Source organism: Nuphar pumila, chromosome 15, assembly GCF_984573655.1.
Source record: "Nuphar pumila chromosome 15, dmNupPumi1.hap1.1, whole genome shotgun sequence".
NCBI classification, from domain to species: Eukaryota; Viridiplantae; Streptophyta; class Magnoliopsida; order Nymphaeales; family Nymphaeaceae; genus Nuphar; species Nuphar pumila.
The window spans coordinates 6741671-6767987 of NC_143263.1; the positions used below are offsets into that span (position 1 = coordinate 6741671).

Sequence of the window (26317 nt, forward strand, 5' to 3'; positions counted from 1 at the left end):
AACATTGAGCCCAGCCCAGTATCAAAATATGACCGGACCCATCTACACCGCCATTATTAGTTTATATAAAGGCCAGACACGAACCTAGAAATGCCATGCTAGAACTCAAAATGATTAGTTGAGGCATAAATTTTTGGTTTCACAAGATCCTTGATTTTCCAAGAGAAGACCATTCTAGGCCTTGAGCCATAAATGAATCGTGCATCAGACCTCACTCGACATGCAACCAAAATGATGGTCCACTTCTGAGCAATACAACACGACGCTTTCACCACCCTCGCAATTAATTAATTAAAAAGTTGAAAAATGCAGCTACCAAGCTGCGTTTACCAGAACGCCAAGCAAAAATACAGCAGGCCCATCATAGAATACCTTGGGCTTTGATGTTTCAGTATCATTTTCTGAAGCAGAAGTCTCGCTTGCAAATACGAAAACCATCCAAGGAAAAACTGCGTTGATATCAGAATAATCTGGCATAGAGCACTTATGTAATAAGCATGAATTATACAAAGACCATTTCCATTAATACAATAGAAGAAAAGAAAGAATTCAGCCTTCGTCGCCCAAGAAAAGAAGAGAAAAAAGCTCAACAAAATCGGGTTTTCCAGAAAACAAAAAATGCAAAAGAGGGTGCAACAAGAGACCTATACCTACCTTCTCTACACAAGCTAACAAATTACAGGTCAAGGTTTAACGAATACCAGATAGCCATACACCAAACCATCAAAGGAGGGGAAACGGGAAATTGATTAGCACATGTGGTGGCAACAAGCTTGCCCGAGCGAACAAAAATTTCTCCTCTTTACCGACCTCTTCTGCAATCTAAAAATCTCCGAATAAAAAGCTAAAGAGCACTTCCCAGAAATGGCACCAAACGATCTTTATCGTCAGTATCCACCCATAGGTGGCATTCCGAATGTGGGCATGGGTCCAGGCATTGGTGGCATTCCCATTCCAACCATTGGTGGTGGCGGCACCTGAAATCCTGCTCCCATACCAGGCATAGGTGGTGCAGGCAATGCAAGTGGGAGGAGCTGTGCATACATGTTCTGTATGGAGATAACATTGCCAAGTTAATTTGTCATTTAATAGCAAAGCGAAAAGTTCGCCTCCAAAAAATAGCAGCACTAATATCAAAATGATAGGGATTTCAAAAGACAGACTCCAAAGCATTTTTTTATCAGCTCGTTGGTCAGACTGGAATGAGCAGAGCCAATTTACCTGCTGAGCTACCATCTCCTTCTCCTCTTTCACTTTACTTTTCACTTCTTCCAGTGATTCCAGCTTATCCTTAACTAGCTCATCAACTTTTGTGGTGTACTCACGAACGAACTGCAGTTTATATAACATAGCACAAACACTGACCAAAGAAACAATTGAAAGGTCCAGGTAAAATACAATCTCAAAAAGAACGAGAAATGCTTACCTGTAGGAGATATGGGAAAGTGAAATCAATCATGTTATTCATCCAGGCAAGCTCAAGAGCAACATCAGGCCGAATCATGTCATAACATATAAACAAGCATGAAGCAAAGCACTCCTTCTTCCCCTGCAGATCAAATACTTACGTCACCTTTTCATGAAAAATCAAATGACAAATGATTTAGGAAACAAGAGGTCTAGTTCAACTAGGTGGCCAACATACTATGACCAAGAAAGGTTTGCAGAAACTAATGTGACTCGGGAAGTCCACAATAGTTTGCAAATTCAAGAAAAAGAATATGAACAAATCCAATATCAAACCATAAGTCGAAACAAGGATCCTTCATAAGGGTCAAAAGACTCAAAACACAGAAGGGCCCTCAAGGCAGGTTGAAGTTTTAGATGTACATCAGGTTTATGAGTCCAAGTTACAGATCTAACCAGCAAGTTCTCTCCCAACAATAGCAGAAAAGTATATGGCTTATCATAACATAAAGTCTGCTTACAATCTTCACTGGTATATATACCTTCTCAATGAAGTAAACCAGCAACTCTTCAGCCAGCTCACGGTTCCCAGACTGAGAACATGTTTCCATTGCATCCTTGTAGAGGTTGTCCTTCTTAGAAAGTGCAACTGATTGCTGCCATCTGCCAGCCTTCTTATATATGTATGCTGCAATTCTTCGCATCTCAAGAAGCTCATGTTTCTCAACCTGTTCATAAAGAGGCTGAATGACCAATGGAACACACTAGAAAATAAACCAAAAGGTGCTGAGAGAAATATATTATCAACCTTCTGAGCAAGGCCAATTTGATCGAAGTTATCATGCATATCAATTGATTCACGTAACCGATCATAATCCTCCTCTTCAACATAGATCTCATTCAGAGCTTCATTTACTGCAGCAACATTGTTGCTTTGTACAGCAACCATGTATGGCTTAACAAGATGCAAGTGTCCTGCCTGTTATTGATGCCAAGGTAACATCATAAACCAACATGCTTCAGAAAACCTCAGTACCAGAGTCTTAAGTAGATTGCACAGAATGGTTACATTCAGTGACGTGGGTGAAACATGTGAGTATTTGAAAGATGAATTAAAATATGATTCAAGCAGACATACGACCTCAGACCTCAGGTAACTCAATTAGAGCATCTAAGGCCAATCTGGCAGTGTTGGACTTCAAAAACTGATGGTAGTCATATTTAACCAAATGAGTTGAAAACAAACAAATTTGAGGCCTCTACACTTCCAACACGTCATTAATTTTTTTCAGACTGAGAAAACAAACTCATCTAACCATAGTTGGACCCAAACAGCTATCCAGTTGACTCAAGTCCATAAACTCACTAGACTTGGCAACATCTTGGATGTCTCTGAGTCCATGCAAAAACAGATCTCTCAATAAACATACTTAGTTCCTAAACAGAAAGAAGAGATATAATATCATACCTTTCGCATTATATCAACCACACGTGTGTGATCCACCTTAAGAGCAAGGACATGGAGAAGATCATTTATTAGGTCAGGATGCTCCTGCAAGTAAAAGTGCACCGCCTTGTAGTACAGCTCCACATTAGCCACCTTGACAGCCACGTCTTTGAATTGCATATGATCCCAGGCTTCAGGTGAATGATTCATAATAGTTGTGGCAGCGTTGTCAAACTCATCATACTGGATATACAAGTAAGTAAGTTCTTTCCAGTGCTGCTGTTCATCACACACACGGATAAGCTTTGGAATGTTAAGCCGTGTGGAGAACAACTTAATGTGCTCCATAAGTTTATCTGGGCGATATCTTGCATACAAGATACCCAATTCTGTGAAAATCCCCATATGTGCCCGCTCCAAACCAAGACCACTCTCCATAAGGCCGATAAGTTCATCAAAGCACCCTCTATTCTGATAGTAATCACTAACTTCTTCCAAGTCATCAACCTGAGTTTGTTCATGTGACAGATGACATACAGGAATCATCAATGTTATTATTTACTAATGCCATCAAGCGAAAGCGTTATATTAAAACTACTGAAAACAGATCTTAGCAAAGATATTAAGAGACCAAAACATGGAAATGTTAGATTATTTACGGATTCATAAAAATGAAAACGAATGGATGGCTGGAGTAAAGAGATTGAATAAAGCATTTGACCACTCACCTGTATAATAATGTTGAGACCACATATTTGCGCCAAGCGGAACTCCTCGGCATCAACACAAGCAAAGCAAACCTCCTTCCAAGTCTTTGAACTGTTAGCTTTACGAGCTGCATCAACAGCACCCTGAAACTGTCTCAATTTTACAAGAGTAATGGCAAGTTTTGCCCAGTTTGAGATATATGAGAATATGATCTTAGCAGCTTCGTATAAAGCTTCATCATATAGGCGGTCCCCCACAGTTTGAAGATTAGCAACATTTGGTGAAAGAATGAATTCTTCAATCTCTCCAAGCCTGTCAATCTTTGCATAAGCATATATGAGTTCACCATCCACCTTGGGCTCTTTCGTCTTTTGCCTCACCATGATGAGGTACTTGACCAAATCATGGTATGCATTCACTTCTTCGGCTGCCCTAATCACATCCAGGAACTCAGTAGCATCATCAGCACGTATAAATGACTCAATGGCATCACTTACAAGCCCCTCCCTGAGTTGAGCTTTAGCTACTTGGCTCCAAACAGCATCCTCTTCAACACGGAAAGCAAACTCAACTGCACGATCTATGCTTCGAATATTATCCAACAGTACATTCACTGCCTGTACATTCAGGCTGAATTTCTTAAAGATAGCAAAGGCTTCTTCATATAGCTCGGCTTCAACAGCAATCTCACCGACAGCAGGGCCATCAAAATTCTCTAAGCGGTTAACATAGTCCATGACCCGGGATTTGTCAGCCCTAATAGCTGTAAGGATCAACAAATTCTGCAGGTTGGAATTTCCACTAAATGCAGAATTCTGGAGAACTATCTTCTCAAGCAGCTCAATGAGCTCATGAGGGAGGTCAGCAGTCATAAATGCTTTTACTGCTGCAGACACTTGCTCTGGGCTCTTGCTCTCCGGTAAAGCAGTTGACACCACTTGATCAATAAGCTGGCGCCTGTACTCATTGTCAGGGTTAAGAACTTTGTCCCATAGCTCTGTTTCCATCCTCTCCACGACATATCTAGATTAGAGATACAAATGTTAACAGCATGGATCGGGGGAAGTGAGAATTCTCATGTAAGAACACTGCAGTGACAGTAAAATCAACCAGGTGCAGTTGCATACCTCGCCTGCAGCTTGAAAAGAGAATTTTTGTTTGTGACATTGATAAGTTCATCATCACATTGACCACGCCTATAAGCAACAACAGCAAGAGTCGGATCCCTCTTCTCACAATATTTACCAACAACACGTGAATCATAGTAAGGATTAGTAGTGAGGAAGTGTTCTGGATTGTTGTTACTATCAATAATGATTTTTCCAAGGGCGTTATGAACATGAACATCCTGGCTGCCTTCATTTACTAGATGCTCTAAGAACTGTGAAAGTAAACGGAGGCGATTCCTAACATTAAAAAGAAAAAGAAAAAATTAATAACATTGCTATAACCAAATAGATGCAAGAATATATTGTCAATCCACAGAGAATGTGGAGAGCATATGGATATTTCAAATGCATACAGAAGTTGCACACATATGCAAGTACATGCATTCACATTCTTTAACACGAGAGGGTGGGGGGGTGGGGGGAGAACAGTACTAAGAAAGTCACCTCTTCTCACACTCAGCCACAAGTGGCTCAACAGGAAGAAGAGAACGAACAGAAAGAATAAGGCCTTTGATGAAATCTTCAGGACACTCATCATCTAAAAGCTGCCCAACAACTAAAGGAGCATTCCCAGGATTGACCTGTGAATGAAATGTGATGATTATAAATCCACCAAATAATAAATTCATGTGCCATAGTAATCAAAATAAATAAACAGCAATGCCAACTGAAATAGATGTTATACATAATGCTTCACAGCCAAGTGCAGTAGCAAGGACTGGCAAACAAGCATTGGCACTCGCCAACAACGGTATCTGAGTTCAAGTATCAACACAGTCAAGCTTGACAAATAGGTTCATAAGTAAAGCTTCAAATCAATTCTCAACCCCCATAGGGAAGCAGGGTGAGCATCACAACCATCAATATGCTAGTCATTGATAACCACACAAAGCCAGAAGCCAGAGGGTCTCTGACCTCCAACAAGCATGACTCTTCCTCTTCAAGTTTCCAGACTTGTCATCACACAAAACAAGTTGGAAAACTCTTTTCTGGAAGGGCGCCCCAATCATAAATCTTAGGGCTAGTTTCTATAGGTGACGCTGGACAGCAATCTGGAGTGTCAAGGGATGGTGTACTCATGTGTATGCAAGCATGTGGATGTGCTTGTTTCTGTCCTTTACCTCCCGTTGGCTACCACTTAAAAAAAATAACAGTAATAGTTCAAAATTTGCAAATCAGTATTGGGCTGTTACACAGCTCAAGCCTGCACCCTTGAGCTAACCTGGAAATCTAAAACTTGACCTGGCTCAAATAATTTGCATTTTTACACCACTTAGCAGCCCAATTAAGAGTAAATGACAGTAATCTATCAGATAAAGAATTTAGCCAAAGGAGATACTCAAAAGTATGAAGTTACTGAAGGAACAAAATGAAGCTATTACTACCAATCGCCTAGAGGATTACATTCAACAAGCAATTTTCATTTCAGTATGCATAAAAGAATAAAGAGCACTGCAGACAGAAGGAAGCATGAAAAATGTAGCAAAATGCCGTAAGGTTCTTACTTTCTGCACATAACCTTCAATATATCGCAGCATGTTGTTTGAGTACAAGTAGTGAGTAAGATCAGGTACAAAACCAAATCGATCACAGACATTTATCAGAGGACGTGCATCTGGAAGCTTGGCTTCCATTAAAAAGTTCTTTGTCTTCTCCGGATCATAGAAATTAGACTCTCTTGTGACACGCTCTACCTCCTTAATTTGACCTGTTTTAGCTGCTGCTTCTATGTACTTGAAATGTATTACAGGATCCTCACTACATGATGACACAGAAAAGAGTTCAGGATAGCATACATAAACATGCACAAGAAATGATAACAAATGCCTAAATTATATTTCAGAAAACAAGAAGGTAAGTTTTTCATATGGTAAACCATAACAATCAAGATACCTGGAGCTCAAATATGAGCCCAGGAAGAAGTAAAGCCCTTCATAGGATTTGAACTGCTCGAAGAGTTTAATGCATGCATCAACCCCTAGCTGCTCCGAGTATTCTTTTGCCGCCTGTAGAAACATTTGACATATTCAACAACTGATATTGACAATCACCCCAACATATTGCAAGTGCATTTACCTGAACAATTATCTGAAGATTGCCTCTAAGGTTAGCCAGTAGAAGGTCTTTCATGCATTCTAAAGCCCACTCTCTCGAGAGTGTACCAAAAAACTCAACTAATGCCTGAAAAGAAACAAAATATTACCAAATATGACAACATTTTCCTTCTTACAAAAAGAAAAAAGAACAAAGATACAAACCTGAGGCTCAATAGCATGTGTGTTCACAATCACTCGCTTAATGTCAGGTAGATCAGTATAGTGCTGCAAGAGACCAAGTAAAATAAGCACATATCCAGAGTGCAGATATTCAAGAGAATTTTCATGTAAAATTTTACAGCATAATACAACAATCAGCCACAGCCTTGCTCTATAGCACCATCAAATCAGCCCAGGCTTAAGATTTGTGCAAGAATTAGAAGTCCTGATCAAATTGTCACTGGTGTCTATATCAAACTTATTAGTTGAATGCCTTCACATTGTGTCCAACTCTTGCAAAATGCTTTTTTCATCTCAAAATACTGTCAAATAAAGGTTGCAATCTTACCTGAAGGGCTCGCACATAGAGGCCAGCCTTTTCACATAGCTGTGCAATCCGAGGACGATCATAGTGACTGAACATCCCATTCGCCAATATGGCATCAGCCACATTTGGAAATGTGACCAGATTGATCTCCAAAACCTACAAACCAACTGATCTTAGCGGACAAGAGTAACAAAATGAATATATCCAACCCACAGCCAGCCAACAATTTTACCTTTGTTTGGAGATGGGCATGTTCTGGCAAGTTTGGCTTCAGGACATCCAACAAAAATGCAGTTGCTTCTCGTATCATATTTCTCTGCAAGAAAAGACAAACTATCAGGACAATGTCTGAGAGGTGTAACAGCATCTAAATTGAGAGAGAGAGAGAGAGAGAGATTCAACAAACCTGTAGGAAGAGATCAGTAATTATATTGTAATCAACTGGGCAACCCCCCTCCATCTGGGACATCATGAGTGCAAAATTGACGGCACCCTGTGGCCAAGCATAGCCACAAATTTGAGTAAGGTGATAAATAAATAAAATAAAGCACAATGAAATAATAGGTGATTCCACCAACAACAGTTCAATATAAGAATGTAAATTATCTTTTCACAAGTATGGAAATGCAGGATGAAACAATCATACAGGCAGTTAAAACAGAATTTAAACAAAAACACCAGGACAATACCTGAGGGTCCGATCTCAAAATAGTTTGCAAAAGGAAGAGATAGTCAGGAGTATAACCAACCTGAATCAAGGAAATATACATAGTAAGAAATCAGATCATTGAAAAAGAGACTTTTCACCATGGATATCAATAAAAAGAAAAACAATGGAACAAAAGGTAATTCCTAACCAAGTCATAGAAAGAAGGACAATAAACAAAAAATCAAGATGACACTTACTTGTTTTGAGTAAATAAGTATCTTATCAAATTCTCTTCGCTCAGCAAAAGCTGCGACAACTTTTGGGGTGGCCCTTGCTTTAATATAAATTTTCAGTGCAAGATCATTGTCCACAGTCTAATTAGATTGAAAAAAGAAAAATCAGCATACCTAAGCAAGATCACCTATCTAGAACTGCTTCAAAATTAATGAATCCTAAACACTTATTACAGAAAGCAAAAATGAAGTCACATCCACTCATAATTTCCAGAAGCCAATTTAAACCACTTCTTTTCATGCAGAAGACCTAAGACCATCACAATTATTCAATTATGCAGCTTATAACAACCAAATTGCAGCCTGCACAAGTAGAATCTCCAGAAGCATATTATAGATTTAGTTGAATATATATATAACTGCAATTTGTTAGTCTTGGCAGTGATAGAAGACAGCATCTCATACTAAATAACCTTCCAAAAAGAGAAAAGAACCCAAATGCATGCCACATGCACTTTATAACCAATTCAAGGCTGCAAAAAATTGATAGTATAGTGTAACTTGATTGTCTGTATAGAAGAGACAGATGCATGACCCCATGAAAATAGTACTGTGCTTGGTTTGTAACCAAACGAGACAAAATGGTCACACCTATATAACATGCACCTCATAGCTAGTTACACCATTCAATTTGATTTTGTATACAGAAGAAACAAATACAAGACTCACTGAAAATTACAGCACCATTCAATTTCTACCACCGTAGAATATAATATAGTTCTACCTTTACAAGGTCCCCCAGCTCTTCACTGCATTCAAGCTTGTCCTCAGCCAACCAATTTTCTAGAAGATTCTTCTTATTCTGATTCACAACCAAGCGTGATAACTCCAGTGACTCGAATGCATTAAGCTTCCCTTTAGTCAATAATGTCCCAAAGTACTGCAACAGTGGTGGAGTTTGTCCAGTTTGCACAGGAACACTCTACATTAAAAAAGAAATAGCAGCAAGCAGCTTAGACAACCAATAAAATGCATGATAGCCACAGCAAAAGAAAATCATTGATTCATTATAAAGCAAACTTGCAGACTGACAGGAAAACTGCATGAAGACGTGAATTCCAAAATGATGCATGTCAAGAGTATTCAATGACAGAGCTCTAATATCCAACAATTTGAAGAGCTAGTTCAATATTCAGTTTAACCATAATCAACAAACCAGCCTCTATGCAATTTTAAAACGGTAAGCATCAAAAGAAACTTACACAACATCCCCAAAGATATCTAGCATGATACCTGGAACTTTGCTACGGTATCTGGAGTGCGAAGAATTCCCTGAGGAGATTCAGCAGCAAGCTCAGCAGCCTCCTTATACTTTGTTTGAGAAAATAGCTCTTGAAATCGCTGAACGACCTGCATAAAAAACAAAACCATTAATACCAACACGATTTGCATCTTTATGAAAAAAAACAGAAAAAGAAATAGATCAACTGTGATTAGATTATCTCTTTTCTAATGCTTCAGGATCTTTATTTGGATCCAGATCCAGACCAGAATACTGTTTGGACAAACACCTTTGATCACCTTTGATCCAGATAGTGGTAGATTAAATCCTTTATTTTGGAGGGAAAAGGAAAGGTCAAACAAAAAGTTCAAAAAATACCAAGGTTATTTTAGTAATTATGTTTAAAATTGAAAGTGGTTTTTGTTAATATATATATATATATATATATATATATATATATATATATATATATATACATGTAATATAAAAAAGTTTTCTATTGTAATAGGTCTTTGCCTTTATAGGGGCATTTTTGTCATTTTACATGCATGCAATTAGTATTAGGGGAAGACTTGTAATTTTTTCCCTTTTATTTTATTTTTGTCTTTTACTTTTTGTATAATGGCATATTGGTCTTTAACCAACATAGTCATTGGGATCTCCCCAACGGCTATATTTACAGCCGTTGGGAGCATCCCAACAACTATATTGGCCCTCTTGTGGTCTATAAAAAGGGGTTAAAGTCCCATCTTGTAACTAATGCTTTTCTTAAGCATTTTTACGACTAATAAAGATTCTATTTTTTACTTTGATGTGTTTGCCCTTAGTGGTCATTGTAAGCACTTGTTTGTGCTTTTGTCATTGCCATTGTTTGGATCTTTGTATTGTCTTTTTTGAGGACTTGTGATTGTTATGCCCTTAGAGGCTTTTATTATTTTCGCTCATTTGATTGCATGGTATCAAAGCCTTGGGCTCTTGAAAGTGTATTGATTCAAGTTCTCTTGGAGTGTGTTGACTCAAATTCATGATTTGAAAGCCAAAAGCCTTGGTGATCTTAAAGTGAGGAAGTGCAGGATTATATTTTTTTGGCTTGGAGGAGGATCATGTGATTGTGGACTCTCTTGCTTTGGAAAGCTCACCGTCAACTCTCTTCTCCAACTATCTTATTCTCTCTTCTCTCCCCCATCTATTCTCTTTTTTCTCTCTTTGCTCTTTTCCCCACAAGATGGGTGAAAAAAAACACATGATGACGGTGGTCACATTCAAACTTAATGATTCCAACTACCTAATGTGGGTTGCCCCATGGAAAACTATCTTAAAGGAAAAAAATTATGGGGGTATGTAAGTGGATCTACATGTGAGCCACAACTCATACCAAAAAAAGATGGTGACCAATTTAGAACTTTTGATAACAAAGAAAGAAAAAAACTTTAAATGAATTTCATATTAAGGTGAAAGATTCAGAGGCCGAGAACGCGCAAATCCTATCTTGATTCCTAAATAGCATGAAACTTAAGATGACGCATGGGCCTTTTTAAGAAACATGTTTATTCAAAAAAACTTGGCTAGACAATATTTCCTCCAAGAGAAGGTTTAAACTTTAAACCACAAGACAAGGAGATAAGAGTGTGAGAGATTACCTTGGAACTCACTCTCCTCTTTGGAATGAATTAGCTACGCTTGAGCCTCAATGGGAAGGACTTAGTATTGAGATGAGGCACAAGCAATCGAAAAATGAAAAACTCTTTACGTTCCTATTTGGGTTAAGAGCCAAATTTGAATAAGTTAGGTCTTTTATTTTGCATAGGACCAAAACTACATCACTTAGCGATGCTCTTGCCGAAACTAGGTTTGGGATGAACAAAGGAAGTGAGAAAGTCCTTGCCATGTGAAGACCCGGCAATTATGATAAGTCTTATAGACCTCATTTTAAAAGAAATAATTATGGGAGGAATAACTATGGAGGATGGAGGAAGATTATGTCATTTTTGTAATGAACTGGGACATATCAAACCGGATTGTCCCAAGCTCAAGAAGAAGGTGGCTACAGTTGAAGATCATCCAAAAAGGGTGAAGAAGCACATAAGAAATGAGATCTTAAGGATACCATCACTCAATTGACGGAAGCGCTTCAACAATTCCTTAAAACATCCTCCACTCATACTTCCGGTGACGTTGTCTCCATATCCTCTCCTCCTGGTCATTTTCTTGGATACTTAATTTTGGAGCCTCTTTTCATATGACTCCTCTCGAATCGCTCTTATCCGAATGCACTAAACCCTTTTATAGTTCTAATGTTACTACAACCAATAGAACTGATTTAGAAATCAAAAGCATTGGTATATTTAAAAGTATTTTAATATATTTTCAAGTTGCCAAAGTTAGAATTGTTCCAAAACTCAATTTAAACTTATTTTTTTATCTCAAATTTCGGATTGTGGGTGTGAAGTTTCCTTCTCATCTAAAAAGTATTGGGTGCAGGATCGTCAGTCGGGGAAACTGATTGGAGAAGGACATAGGAGGGGAGATCTCTGCTGCATGGACTTTGTTCATATTCTCAAAGAATCTTTTTGTAATTTTGTTAAGAAAAAAATATTGATTTATGACACAAAAGATTAGGCCATCAAAATATATCTAAGTTATCTTTTTTTTTCCTTTTTTGAAAAATTCTTGTATAGAAAAAAAATTTATATATAAGGATTGTATTCTTGGAAAAATAAAATCCATTCAATTTGGCTCTAGAACACTATTTTCTCAAAAACCTTTTGAACTTGTGCATTCGGATATATGGGGACCCGCTCCAGTCCTATTTAAAGGAGGACTCTGACTATACTAGAGATACTCTGATTTATTTCCTTAGGCAAAAATCTGATGCTTTCTCATGTTTTAAACAACTTCACAAAATCGTACAAAATAAATTTCAAACCAATATTGTTACTTTTCAATCTGACTTAGAGGGAATACTTATCTAATGTGTTTAAAAGCTCTTTAAAAGAAAATGGTATCTTACTTAAAAAATCTTGTCCAAACACTCTGCAACAAAATGGTTTGGTTGAACGAAAATATTATCATATTATTGAAACAACACGAACCTTACTAATTTCAAAAAATGTTCCCAAAAAAAAAATTGTGCTAAAGGAGCACTTACTGTGGTTTATCTTATCAACTGAATGTTCGCGTCATCTTTGCAAAATATATCTCCAATTGAAAAGCTTTATCAAACTACTCAAGATTTAACTAAGTTAAGAGTTTTTTGATGTAAATGTTTTGTCCTCACTGAAAAGAGAGATAAAGTATCCCCTAAAGCCTTTGAGTGTATTTTTCTTGGGTATGGAGAAACCCAACAAGGATATAGATGTTATGATTTGAAAACTGATAAATTGTATATTTCAAAGAATGTGAACCTTCTTAAAAAAATGGATTTATAAGAATGATTCTAAATATTCTTTTTTATTTGATTTGTTACCTAAGAAAGGTAAGTGAATTAGAAAATGATCACGATGGAATCATACATATTGATGATTCCAGTGACTCCCTTAATGGAGAAGTTTTAAATCATGAGATTCAAACATATTCTAGAAGAATTGGTGAGAACCCCCATGTGCACTTGATAGGTATTTACATAACCAACCATGTGAAGAATCTAGTATTAGAAAATCCAATAGGACCTCGAGATCTCCTAATAGGTTTGTGTCCTATGAATCCTTCTCACCTAGATATAGAGCATGTCTTATGTCTATTCACTCCTTTTATTAACCTTCAACTTATAAAAATGAGTTTTAGAAAAGGCTAAGACACGGGAAATTCAACTATTACCCAAAGGTAAGAAGACTATAAGATGTAGATGGGTCTATAAGGTTAAGACAAAAGGGGATGGATCTTTAGAAAGATTTAAGGCTAAAGTAGTACTGAAATGATATGTTCAAAAATATGAGATTGATTATGAGGAGACTTTTGCACTTGTAGCATGTATGACTAGTGTAAGAACTCTTGTTTTCTTAGCATCCATTAAAAAGTGGCCTATCTACCAATTAGATATCAAAAATGTCTTTTTGAATGGAGACCTAAACGAGAAAGTATACATGGACCCTCCTCCCAGTCTTGATATCGAGAATGAGAAAGTTCTTCGCTTGAGAAAAATTTTGTATGGGCTTAAACAAGTTCCAAAAGTGTGGTATGATAGATTTAGTAATGTTATGTTAAATCTAGGTTTTAAATCTTATTATATTGATAGTGTTTTTTTGTCAAAGATGCAAGTGTTGACATTGTTATTCTTCCATTATATGTAGATGATATGATTATTATAGGAAGTGACAAAAAGGGAGTTGATGAAATCAAAATAATTCTTAAAAATATTTTTATGTCGGATCTTGGTTTTTTAAGATATTTTTTAGATATTAAAGTGGCTTACTCACCTAGAGGATATATATTATCTCAAATGAAGTTGCCTGCAGATATTGTTGTCAAATAAGGAATCTCTGATGACGAGAAAGTTGATAAGTCGAAGGTCATTAATGCAAAACTAAGACTAAAAGATGAAATACTTCTTGGAGATCTAACTCCCTATCGACAACTAATTGGATCCCTGACTTGTCTATCACAAAACCAAATATTGCTCATGTTGTACATTGTCAATTTCAACAAGCACCAACTATCGTGCATATGAGTGTCATTTTAAGGATCATCAAATATATCAAAACTACTTTGACTAAAGGATTTTTCTTATCCTCATCATCACCTTCAAACTTAATTGCGTATATTGATGTTGATTGGGGAGGTAATCAAAATTATAGTCTCAACTACTCATTTTTTTGTGTTTTTAGGAGACCCTTATATCTTGAAGGTGTAAGAAGCAACATAAGGACTCGTTGTCATCAACAAAAGCTGAATATTTATGTTTTGTGTATGCCCGTAGAGGCTTTTACTACTTTCGCTCATTTGATTACAGTTTTTTACCTTGGCAAGGTCGTATTTACAAAAATACCATCACTTTTTAAGGTGTTTTAGTCATTTCAATCAGATGCATGTTGTTAATCTTAATTTAACCCTCTTTCAAATTTGCAATATTTTGATGATTCGGTTTAAAATCATTCATGTTTATATATAAATCATTACACAAAGAAATATGGAACAAAATACTAGTATTTTATTGACTTTTAGGGTGTGTTTGATGGCACTAACAAATATTCTCGCTGGAGTAGTTGTCACTTTCTTGTGGGGCCCACCAGCATACCAACAACCATAAAATATATCATTCCATGTTTTTTTGTAAGCCGAGAGAGTATTTCTCCCTGATTTTCGTCCGAGATAAATAGTCAGGGAGAAATAATCAGCACAATCAAACGTGCCCTTAGTTTCACAAATGTCATAACGCTAGTTTCACACTCGGTTCTATAGTTTAAAGCTCAAGCATCTCCCAATATCTCTGCCTCATGCCAATACTGGCAATCATGTCTAAAAAATATTGCATTCAGCCAATGGCCACAACTGGCAGCCGTGGAAATAGGAGCTAAAAATAAAGCATTTTTTCCTTCAAAGCAGAAAAAAGTGATTTGGGCACTTGTTGACTTGCCTTGAAGGTGATCTTCCAGAGACAAAGCATGCAAAAGAATCAAAGAGTTTAGTGGCTATCAGCAGTGATGTTGTAAGACAACAGAACCAAACAAACCATGAAGCTACAATTGCACCAAAGCATCAATATAAGATAATTTCACAAATTAAAATATGGGACAAAAAGGATTGATTTACCTAGTAGACTGCGGGCTAGCAATATAAAATTACATCCAGACACTATACGTTTACAGAAAATATGGAAAGTGGTCATAGATATCCCAAAGGGGATATTGTGATATGTTGCTGAAAGGAGAAAGTAAAATTCAACAAACAGGTTTCCAAAAACATAAGGGTCGGTAATTATCAGATATAAGCAGTAAGTATCTTGGAAAGAGGAAATAAGAAAATCGTCAGATGAACATTTAGAAAGAGGTTTCAGCTAGATGAGGGAAAAGGAAAATGAGTACCAGTAGAGCTTTGAAAACATAATACAAGACAAAAGATTATGGACCTCTTGCATGAGACTTTGGATTGAGCTGGTAGATTATGGAGGAAAGACTGTCATAACCTCTTGTATGAAACTACTGAACAAGCTACAAGATTATCAATAAACCCAAATGGAATTGTGATGGCATCGACTCATTGTAATGCAACATGCCCAGTATAGTAAAAAAACAATTATCTATCACAATGTTGTAAGTATTGTATTGTACGATACGTATCATTATTATGTGAAATAACGATATGATACACACTCGTTAGGGATGGCAGTGGACCGGGGGAGAACGAGGTCCCGCTCCGCCTCGCCCATTGGAACCGGGATGGAGGACATGAAACGGGGATGGAGGTTAAAATCAAAACATGTGTGGAAATGGAGGCGGGGATGGCTTTACGCTTTCTCCCGTCCCGCCCCATCCCCGATCCCCATTAGTAAAATAACTAAAATACCTTTAGGGATGGCAGTGGACAGGGGAGAAACAAAGCCCCGCCTCGCCCCGTTTGGACAGGGGATGGAGGACATGAAACGGGAATGGAGGTTAAAATCAAAACGCGTGCGAGGATGATGGGGATGGAGGGCAGAATTTTGAGCCGGGGTGGGGGTGGAGACCTTGTCCCCCACCTCCACCCCGATCCACTGCTATCCCTAACACTCGTATCGCGATACGAGTGTGTATCATAAGATACAACCCTATATCATAAGGTATCGGTGTATCGTACGATATGCTTCAGGCACACTTTAAAAAGGGTCAAACCGTAATTTATTTTTAGGTTTTAAATACCTCTTGAAGGTCGACTCCCTCATTTGTGTAGAGACCACTAGATGGGTATTCATGCGCCCTAGGAGTCGTGAGTGCGATTTGGGGGCCAATCTGTGCCCAAATGAGAGGACTTTTACGGTTTGCTCAAGTAAGAGTGTATTTTCACCCAATTTTCAATTAAGGAAGTCAAATAAGGTAAAAAATCTTCATTCTTTGCTTCATTTGCATATGATTGAAGTTGAAGGTAGGTAAGCTCATTTTTTTATGTTTTTAGAATATATTACTTTACTTTTAGTTTTTTTACCCTTAATCCTTTTTTTGTTGCCCCTTAGCACTCAAAATTTGTCCCAAAGATTGTTTTACATCTTTATGGTGATTAGATTTAGTAATTCGTGCTCTAGGAGGTCGATGGAGTGTGGAGATCTTGGAGCAAAGGATCTTGCATTGAAATATTGTACACCAGTTGACTTGGATATGTGTTTGAAATAAATAGTGAAGTGTAACTTTTGTGGTTTTGTAATGCATGGAATATTATATTGATTTAAATGTCATGTTGTACTTCATTGCAACTCCACTGTGAAATTATGTACACATCGCATTTCTATTGATATTTGTGTTGAGCTTCTTACTAGTCCTATAGAAGATGATAAAAGAAAGGCACGAGTGCGTGCAACATTTGCCAGAGAGAAATTACTAGAAGTGGTCCTTAATGAAGAAGATGAAGATGACCCATTATCTTCTCAAGCCACTGAACGATGCAATAAATGAAGAAAATCGTTGAGCTGAAGTTTGACATTAAAGATGACTTTTATTATATGTTTCTCAACTCTAGCTTGTATGTCTTTCCTCTTAGCATGGCATTTTGTAACTAAAAAATGTAACTTTAACTTTTGTAATGAGTTATGAAAACTTTTTGGCTTTTGAATATATCATTATTTTGTCTTAACTGATTGTATTTGTGGTAACTAGATGCATGATTGCACAACCAAATGTGTGGTTGTTTAATGTTTAAGAACCTATCTATGTTTAGTTAATCTTATTACATAAATAAATTGTATTCTTGTATTATATGCTTTTTTTGCTTTTTTATATTTTTTAGATTTTTAAAGAAATTTTTAATGAAATTTATGATTTTTTATGATACTTATCATACTTTGGGCCCGACCGATACAGGTTATGATATGATACTTACAACCTTGATCTATCATGTGTAGGAAGGCAAAAACTCACCAAATTTTCTGCTCCCGGAAGGTTTCCCCTCTTTGCAAGGTTTACAGCTAGCTCCAAATTGTTCAACTGTAAATTATTCAGATAAGCAACTGTTGCAACACCAACTTTTGTTTAAGAAACATAACTGTTTGCTTTAAAACTCACCTGACCACTGATAAAAGGAATAATTGTTGCCTCATTAACAGTTGCAAGTAATACTTGCCCTCTCCTATTCACAGCATAAAAACCTCCAACCGATGAGGCTTCTGCTGTCAAAAATATTGGATCTGGACTAATTCGATTTCTGTAGACTGCAGCAGCAGTCTCAAGATCATACACGAAAAGAAGTCCAAGCTTTGTAACCACATAGATCAAACTATATTTGTGTGATATCTGCAGAACAGAAGTCATAGTTAAACACCAATTCTATCCCAGCTCAGAACACAATACAAAAATGAACAAGTATTTCACCTGCATGGAGACTGGGAAGTCATCAGCAAAGTCAGGAGGAAAGAAAAGGTCAGCTTGCTTCTTTGTGAAGCCAGGTTTTCCTGATATTAAAAAAAAAGACACTAGTCAGCTACAGAGAAACAAATGGGGCAGAAGCCCATAATAAAGAAAAGGAAACATTATAGTTTGGATCCTAGTATGTGCACAGAAGCTCTCTATCAAAATACAAAAGCAAACCTGGCTGAGCCCCAAGTTCAATAACATGCAACTTTGAAGTAATCTGCCCTGCATTCATTGTCTTTGAGGCAAAGCAAATAAGAATGGATGGGTTTTCATGCCCAACAACCTGCAAAACAAACGAAGGACTTCATGATATATTGGGCAAGATGCAAAATTTCCTCATAGAGAAGGAAAAAAAACCGGCAAAAACGGCGAAGTTAAGCTAAAAAGGAACTCACTTTAAAAGATGCAAAGGATGCAGCATGCGCCTCCAGAGCTTGACTACGCTGTTGGTCTACAGAAAAGAGTTGCATGTTCCCCTTAACAAGTTGAGGCCTCTGTAGAATATAACACACATGCCAGAAGCATTACTCCAAGGTTATTTGCAATAACTAAACAAGTCTTAATCATTCAACCATAACACATGGCACATTAATCATGGAGAATACCAGTGATGCCAAGGACAAGCATGTTTTTTTAAATATGTTAATCCAACTACTTTACTGTATTCTTTAACAGTTTTATGAAATGCACTTCATACATGCAGCTGCCGCTTCAACAAAGATTGCTCGTAATACTTTGAATGCTAACAGTGGCAAAGTTCTTCCTTTTGTTTATTTCATAAGAAAGAAGGCCAAAAGGTAGCAAACTTTCAGTTTCTTATAGAATCAATAGTGCCTCTACCTCTATGTTCAGAAATGCAAAACCAACTCTTGCCTTGGATAAAGTTTGACTTCCCAAACTCAAGCAGCCCAATTGTTTTAATTAGTTATGATAGGGGCAAAAGTAGCCCATTGTCCGTCAACACTTGGATAGTCAAATCATTTAACAATGACAATTTAAGGACTAGTAACTGTAATGAAGTGCTAAGGAAGGGATTTGATATCTCCACGAGCCACGCAACCGCATACACACATACAAAGTAGCCACTAATGGGCGAAAATACAATAAACCACAAAAGTGGTAAACACACAAAGTGAGAAGGAATAAAACTATTTCACTTCAAGAATGGCTTCAAAGAAGCTTACATTACAAGGGGGAAACCCCCTTTATTTATAGAAAAAGAGGCACCTTTGGAAGGGCTCCATATGGGACGTTGGAGCCCTTCCAACGGTCATAAATATGACCGTTGGAAGCTCCAATGTCCCATATGGTGGGTGTTAAAATGTAAAACTGTACATATATGTATATATAATAATATTATATTATTATATATATATAAATACATTTTTAATTTCTTTCTTTTCTGTATTTTTTTTCCTTTATTTTTATTTTTTTGTCTTTATGTCATCTAGTTCAGTTTGAACTAGAATGACTGTTGCTAGTCAAGTCCTGTCCAGACTTGACTAGCAATAGAGTTGTTGGACTGACACAGTCCAACAGCTCTATTAGCTGTTGGACTGACACATTCCAACAGCTCTAAATAGAGTTGTTGGACTGTGCCCAACAGCTCTATTGAGTCCTCTTTCAGCTGTGTATATAAAGGGGTGCAGCCCCTCTTGTATTTTACCCCAATGCTTCTTAAGCAATTGGTTTTTCATATCAATAAAGAATACATTTTTATTTTTATTTTGTTTCCAGTTATACCCTTTTTAAGGGTTGTGCTTTAGTGTCATTCTTGACACTTGCTCTTGTCAATCAAAGCACGTGTTTCGAAGATCCCCATTTCATTTCATGGTATCAGAGCCGCGGAAGTACTAAATCTTGAGGAAAATCTGCATCGGTTTCCGTGCCCGTTTGCAAAAGTGTTCGCCACTTGAAGAGAAGTGTTTTATCACTTCATTGGAGAAGATTTCACATCTTGTTGTATTTTTTTTTTCTTTCTTTCTCATTTTCCTTCTTGTTTCTCTTCTATCCCTATTCTTTCTCTCCTTGTAATCGATGGATGACAATGATAAAGTCACTATCATGCCTATGAAACTAAGCGATACGAACTATGTAACATGGGCTTCAATCATGAAGCACCATATATGGGGAAAAGGCTTATGGGGGATTGTGGATGGTTCCGATTCGGAACCTAAGCTATCTCTTACTAAAAAGGAGGGAGATAAAGAGGTCCCTCTATCGGAAGAAGAGAAAATCAAGGCTATTGCCTCATACGAGAAGAAATGGAAAGAATGGAGAATATCTCATGCGAAGATAATGTCATGGCTTATCAATAGCGTTGACATTAAAAAATGCTCAAGTCTTGCCAAATTTGATCATGCCGATAAGGCATGGGAATACCTTAAGAATATGTATTCCCTTAAAGATATTGCACACGTGTGCAACCTCCAAGAAAAAGTTCGAATGATGACACAAGGAGACAAAACTATTCGTGAATATTACAATGGGTTGTCCGAACTTTGGGAAGAACTTTCCCTTTTAGAACCAAAGTGGCATTGTGCCGAAGACATCGAGCTTCGTCAGAAACAACTCGATGCTGAACATTTTTACCAGTCTATCACTGGATTAAGGCCGGAATTTGAAACCACTAAATCGGCCCTACTTCACCGGGGAAAAATTCCTTCTATTGTTGAAACTATTGAAGAGTTAACAATGGAAGAAAATCGTCTCCGGAAAGGTTCTTTAAAAATTGAAGATGATTCCGTTTTAGCCGTGTCTAGACCAGGGAATCATGTTCGATCATATAGGCCTCCTCACTTTAACCGACAAAATGGTGACTATGATAAGAAGAAAGTTATTTGTCATCACTGTCATGAACCGAGACACTACAGGCCACAATGTCCCAAACTTAGGCCACAATGTCCCAAACTTAAGGAGCTGAGAGAAAAAAGAGCTGCAATTGCTGGATCGGAGCCTAAAGATCAGGATGCACCAGTTTCCCTGGCCCAACTAATGGAGATTTTTCAGCCTCTCATCAAAGGTGCCTCTTCCTCATCTGAAGCTTCAACCGGCGCAGCAGCCTCATCTTTTTCTGATTTAGGTAAAATTTCTTGGCTTCTTGACTCTGGTGCATCTTTTCATATGACCCCAAATAATCAAAGTCTATCCAAATGTGTTAAAAATAAAACAAGTGTGTCAAAGGTCTTTACTGCTGATGGGACTTCTCTTGAAATAGAAGGAATAGGAAATTTTGAAAAAATTTATAAAACAAAAAAATTTTTTATTCCAGAAATTAGACATGTTCCCAAATTAAATTTAAATCTTTTATCTGTATCTCAAATTTCTGATTATGGGTGTAATATTTCTTTTTCTTCTCATGGTTGTTGGGTACAGGATCGCCAGTCAGGCAAGCTGATTGGGGAAGGCCATAGAGAAGGAGGACTCTATTACATGGATTTTTTGGAAATGCCGAAGAAAGCTTTTTGTTATAATATTCAAAAAATAGAGTTGGAACTGTGGCATAAGAGACTTGGTCACCCACATATAGCCAAAATCCAACATTTTCCAAATCTAGGAAAATTTTGTAACTCTGAATCATTTGATTGTAAAGATTGTATTCTCGGCAAAATGAAAAGATTACCATTTCAGAACAGAACCTTTTTCTCTTCAAGACCACTTGAATTAATACACTCGGATGTTTGGGGTCCTGCACCAGTAATTTCTAAAGGAGGATTTGTTTACTATGTTATTTTTGTCGATGATTTCTCCCGACATACGTGGATGTACTTTCTCAAACATAAGTCTGAAGTATTTTCATACTTTCAAACTTTTCATAATATGGTTAAAAACAAATTTCAAAATGATATTACTATTTTTCGCACAGATTCAGGGGGAGAGTTTTTATCCACAGATTTTCAAAATTATCTTAAATTGCATGGCATCACACATCAAAGATCTTGTCCTTATACACCTCAACAAAATGGACTGGCAGAACGAAAACATCGCCATATTATAGAAACCACTAGAACTTTATTAATAGCAAATCAAGTCCCTAAAGACTTTTGGGCAGAAGCTGCCTTAACTGCCACCTATCTCATTAATAGGATGCCATCTTCTTCGTTACAAAATATCACTCCCATTGAAAAACTAATGAACATTTCTCCAGACTACTCTAGATTAAGAATATTTGGGTGCAAATGTTTCATATTTACTGACAAAAATGATAAACTTTCCCCTCGTGCGATTCCCTGTGCCTTTTTAGGATATGCTGAAAACCAGAAAGGTTATAGATGTTTTGACTTCAAAAATAATAAACTATATGTGTCTAGAAATGTTTCCTTTCTTGAAAAGGAGAGCTTCTTTGATTTTAGAAAATTAAAAGATGTCACTGAGTACTCCTTTTTGCTAGATCTAACATCAACATCTGATGAATATGACCTTGATTGTAACTTTGATGATGATCAAAGAATTATTGATCTTAATGTTGAAAATGAAGAAGTTCATAGAGATACTAGTATTCAATATTCCAGGCGACAAGAGTCTAATACTCCATGTGCACTTGAGAAATATTCTAACATTCCAACTAGACAATCATCCCGAATCTCGAGGCCTCCAGAAAAGTTTGTATCATACGAGTCTTTCTCACCCACATATAGGGCAGTTATTGCATTAATTCACTCATATGAAGAACCATCCACATATTTTCAAGCAAAAAATGATATCAAATGGATAGAAGCCATGAAAGCTGAATTAGATGCACTTGAAAAGGCTTCTACATGGAATATTCAAGATCTTCCTCCAGGGAAGAAAACTATAGGATGTCGATGGGTTTATAAAATTAAAACCAAGAGTGATGGTACTCTTGAAAGATATAAAGCCCGTTTAGTAGCCAAAGGTTATGCCCAAGAATATGGGATTGATTATGAAGAAACCTTTGCTCCGGTGGCTCGTATGACTACTGTCCAAACCTTAATTGCCTTAGCTTCTATCAAAAAATGGTCTATTTTTCAAATGGATGTCAAAAATGCTTTTTTAAATGGAAAGCTAGTTGAAGAAATATATATGAAACCCCCTCCTGGTCTAAGTATTCCTAAGGGTAAAGTCCTTCGCTTAGAAAAAGCTCTTTATGGACTTAAACAAGCACCAAAAGCTTGGTATGATAGGTTTAGTCGTGTTATGATTGATATTGGTTTTCAATTCTGTTTAACTGACACTGCTTTGTTTATTAAGAATTCTGATGCAGGGATCATTGTGCTTCTTCTCTATGTGGATGATATGATCATCACCGGAAGCGATAAACAGGGAGTTAAAACAATCAAAACACTTCTTAAATCTCATTTTGAAATGACTGATTTGGGCTTGTTGAGATATTTTTTAGGCATTGAAGTTGCTTATTCTCCTAGAGGATATTTATTATCTCAGACTAAATTTGCTTTTGATATTGTTTTCAGGTCTGGTATTACTGATGATAAGAAAGTTGACACTCCAGAAGTTGTTAATGTTAAAATGAAGATTGATGATGGAGAACTTCTTGCAGACCCTACTCCTTACAGACAGCTTGTCGGGGCACTTTCCTATCTATCCATTACCAGACCAGATATAGCACATGCTGTTCATACAGCAAGTCAATTTCAACATGCTCCTACTTCTGTTCATATGGGAGCAGTCATGCGTATTATCAGATACATCAAGTCCTCTCTTTCACGAGGACTTTTCTTATCTTCCTCCTCTTCTCTTGATTTAATTGCATATACTGATGCTGATTGGGGAGGTGATCCCAATAAAAGACACTCAACCACTGGCTTTTGTGTCTTTTTAGGAGAATCATTAATCTCGTGGAGGTGTAAAAAGCAGCAGAAGGTATCTCTCTCATCCACCGAAGCTGAATACAGAGCCATGGCAACCACGACCATGGAAGTAGTTTGGCTCCAACGACTGCTTGCTGACATGGGAGTTGAAGCAACAAAGGCTTCACAAATGTGTTGTGACAACAAAAGTGCGATCTACATTGCCAGTAACAGAACATTCCACGAACGCACCAAACACATCGAAATGGATTGTCACTACGTCAGAGAGGAATATCTACACGGGATAATTGATCTGCCATATGTCACTTCAGAATATCAGTTAGCAGACTTCTTTACAAAGCCTCTCGCTGCTCCCCGATTTCACTTTCTCTTAGACAAACTTTTGCTCATTGTACCGTAAGTTTGAGGGGGAGTGTTAAAATGTAAAACTGTACATATATGTATATATAATAATATTATATTATTATTATATATATATATAAATACATTTTAAATTTCTTTCTTTTCTGTATTTTTTTTCCTTTATTTTTATTTTTTTGTCTTTATGTCATCTAGTTCAGTTTGAACTAGAATGACTGTTGCTAGTCAAGTCCTGTCCAGACTTGACTAGCAATAGAGCTGTTGGACTGTGCCCAACAGCTCTATTGAGTCCTCTTTCAGTTGTGTATATAAAGGGGTGCAGCCCCTCTTGTATTTTACCCCAATGCTTCTTAAGCAATTGGTTTTTCATATCAATAAAGAATACATTTTTATTTTTATTTTGTTTCCAGTTATACCCTTTTTAAGGGTTGTGCTTTAGTGTCATTCTTGACACTTGCTCTTGTCAATCAAAGCACGTGTTTCGAAGATCCCCATTTCATTTCAGTGGGCCCATAAAATAAGAAAAAGAAAAGAAAAAAGAAGGAAAAAGGAAAAAGGAAAAAAAGAAGGGAAAAGAGTACATATGTGCGTGAATAGGTAAAAAGACAGTTTTATCCCTAATGGGTATTACAAAAGAATATATATATTTATAAATATATATATATATATAGACATAGACATATATATATGTAATATATATATGAATATGTGTCATGATCTATCTATCTATCTATATATATATATAGTACATATAATTTAACCCCCCGCCTCAAACACACAGTGAGATCACCGAGAGTTTGATAAGGAGGAAGTAAAAACGAGATCATGGCAGAGCATTGGTGAAGAAATCCGCTAGCTGGTACTCGGTGGGGACATATGGAAGTTGAATGGCACCCCATAAGAACTCATCGCGAACATAATGGCCGTCCATCTCTATGTGCTTTGTTCGTTCGTGGAAGATGTGATTGCTGGCAATGTAAATAGCACTCTTGTTGTCGTAACACAGCTTCGAAGGAGTAGAGAAGGAAATGCCCATGTCTTTAAGCAAGCTTCTTAACCAAATAAGTTTAGTAGTGGTTGTAGCCATCACCCGATACTCTGCCTTTGTAGAAGAAAGAGATACTTTTTGTTGCTTCTTACATCTCCAAAATATGAGTGACTCTCCAAGAACTACACAATAACATGTGGTGAAAATATGATCATCGGGGTTGCCCCCCAATCAGAGTTAGTATAAGCAAGTAAATTAAGAGATGAGGAAGAGGATAAGAATAAGCCTTTTGTTATGATATTCTTGAAGTATATGATGATCCTCATAATTGCGGCCATGTGAACGGTAGTAGGAGCAGTCTGGAATTGGCTTGCACTATGAACAACATGAGAGATATCGGGCCTGGTGATAGATAAATATGTTAGTGACCCAATTAACTGACGATAAGAAATGGGATATGCTAAAAGGAGTGTCATTATTAACTCTCATCTTGGCATTGATCATTTCTAAAGTTTCAATTTCTGTCATCTGTTAGACCAGATCAATCAATGATGTCAGATGCAAGCTTCATCTGAGAGAGGACATACCCCCTTGGAGAGTATGCAACTTCAATTCCTAAAAAATACCTTAGAAAATCGAGAACAGACATATCAAAGTTTTCTTTTTAGAATATTTTTAATAAGTCCAATACCCTTTTAATCGTTACCAGTGATGATCATATCATCCACGTATAGTAACAGGATAATTATATGTTCCCCTGAAGACTTAACAAACAAAGCAGTTGTAATGAAGTGCCAAATGAAAAAGGGCAAAGTCTCCAAGCGAAAGCACGGAAGCACGCACATACACAAGAGGCCACAAAGGGGCAAAATAAACCACAAAAGTGGTCAAGCACAAAAAGAGAAAAAATATATCTCACTTCATAGAATGCTTCACAAGAAGCTTAGAAAATACATGGGGTTGAGCCCCTTATTTATACACAACAAGGGACCCAAGGAGGGGCTCCCATAGAGTCGTTGGAGCCCCTCCAACGGTCATATTTATGACCGTTGGAGGGGTCCAACGACTCTATGTGGACCCCTCTCAAATGATTAAAAAGAAAAACTAAAAAAAGCAAAAAAGGAAAAAGAATAAAGGAAAAAGAAAGAAAAGAAAAAGCATATCAATG

At 37.1% G+C, this 26317-nt stretch overlaps 1 protein-coding gene across 1 annotated transcript in view; it reads right to left on the bottom strand.

Annotated features, from left to right (window-relative positions):
* Positions 1 to 454: 454 nt before the first annotated feature.
* LOC149814305 (clathrin heavy chain 2) overlaps positions 455 to 26317 on the bottom strand; it is a 34809-nt gene continuing 8946 nt past the window's right edge. The window contains exons 6-30 of the mRNA XM_089989041.1: positions 18408 to 18506; positions 18187 to 18295; positions 17971 to 18050; positions 17665 to 17892; positions 17521 to 17586; positions 9490 to 9606; positions 8981 to 9178; positions 8221 to 8337; positions 8004 to 8063; positions 7721 to 7807; positions 7547 to 7630; positions 7336 to 7470; positions 6990 to 7052; positions 6808 to 6912; positions 6625 to 6737; positions 6237 to 6489; positions 5176 to 5312; positions 4690 to 4968; positions 3583 to 4585; positions 2876 to 3361; positions 2216 to 2386; positions 1950 to 2135; positions 1427 to 1549; positions 1222 to 1332; positions 455 to 1049 (exon numbers count right to left, since the gene is read on the bottom strand). Coding sequence (XP_089845167.1) covers positions 888 to 1049; positions 1222 to 1332; positions 1427 to 1549; positions 1950 to 2135; positions 2216 to 2386; positions 2876 to 3361; positions 3583 to 4585; positions 4690 to 4968; positions 5176 to 5312; positions 6237 to 6489; positions 6625 to 6737; positions 6808 to 6912; positions 6990 to 7052; positions 7336 to 7470; positions 7547 to 7630; positions 7721 to 7807; positions 8004 to 8063; positions 8221 to 8337; positions 8981 to 9178; positions 9490 to 9606; positions 17521 to 17586; positions 17665 to 17892; positions 17971 to 18050; positions 18187 to 18295; positions 18408 to 18506 — 4572 coding nt within the window. The 3' untranslated portion in view covers positions 455 to 887. The remainder of the gene's footprint in view (positions 1050 to 1221; positions 1333 to 1426; positions 1550 to 1949; positions 2136 to 2215; positions 2387 to 2875; positions 3362 to 3582; positions 4586 to 4689; positions 4969 to 5175; positions 5313 to 6236; positions 6490 to 6624; positions 6738 to 6807; positions 6913 to 6989; positions 7053 to 7335; positions 7471 to 7546; positions 7631 to 7720; positions 7808 to 8003; positions 8064 to 8220; positions 8338 to 8980; positions 9179 to 9489; positions 9607 to 17520; positions 17587 to 17664; positions 17893 to 17970; positions 18051 to 18186; positions 18296 to 18407; positions 18507 to 26317) is intronic.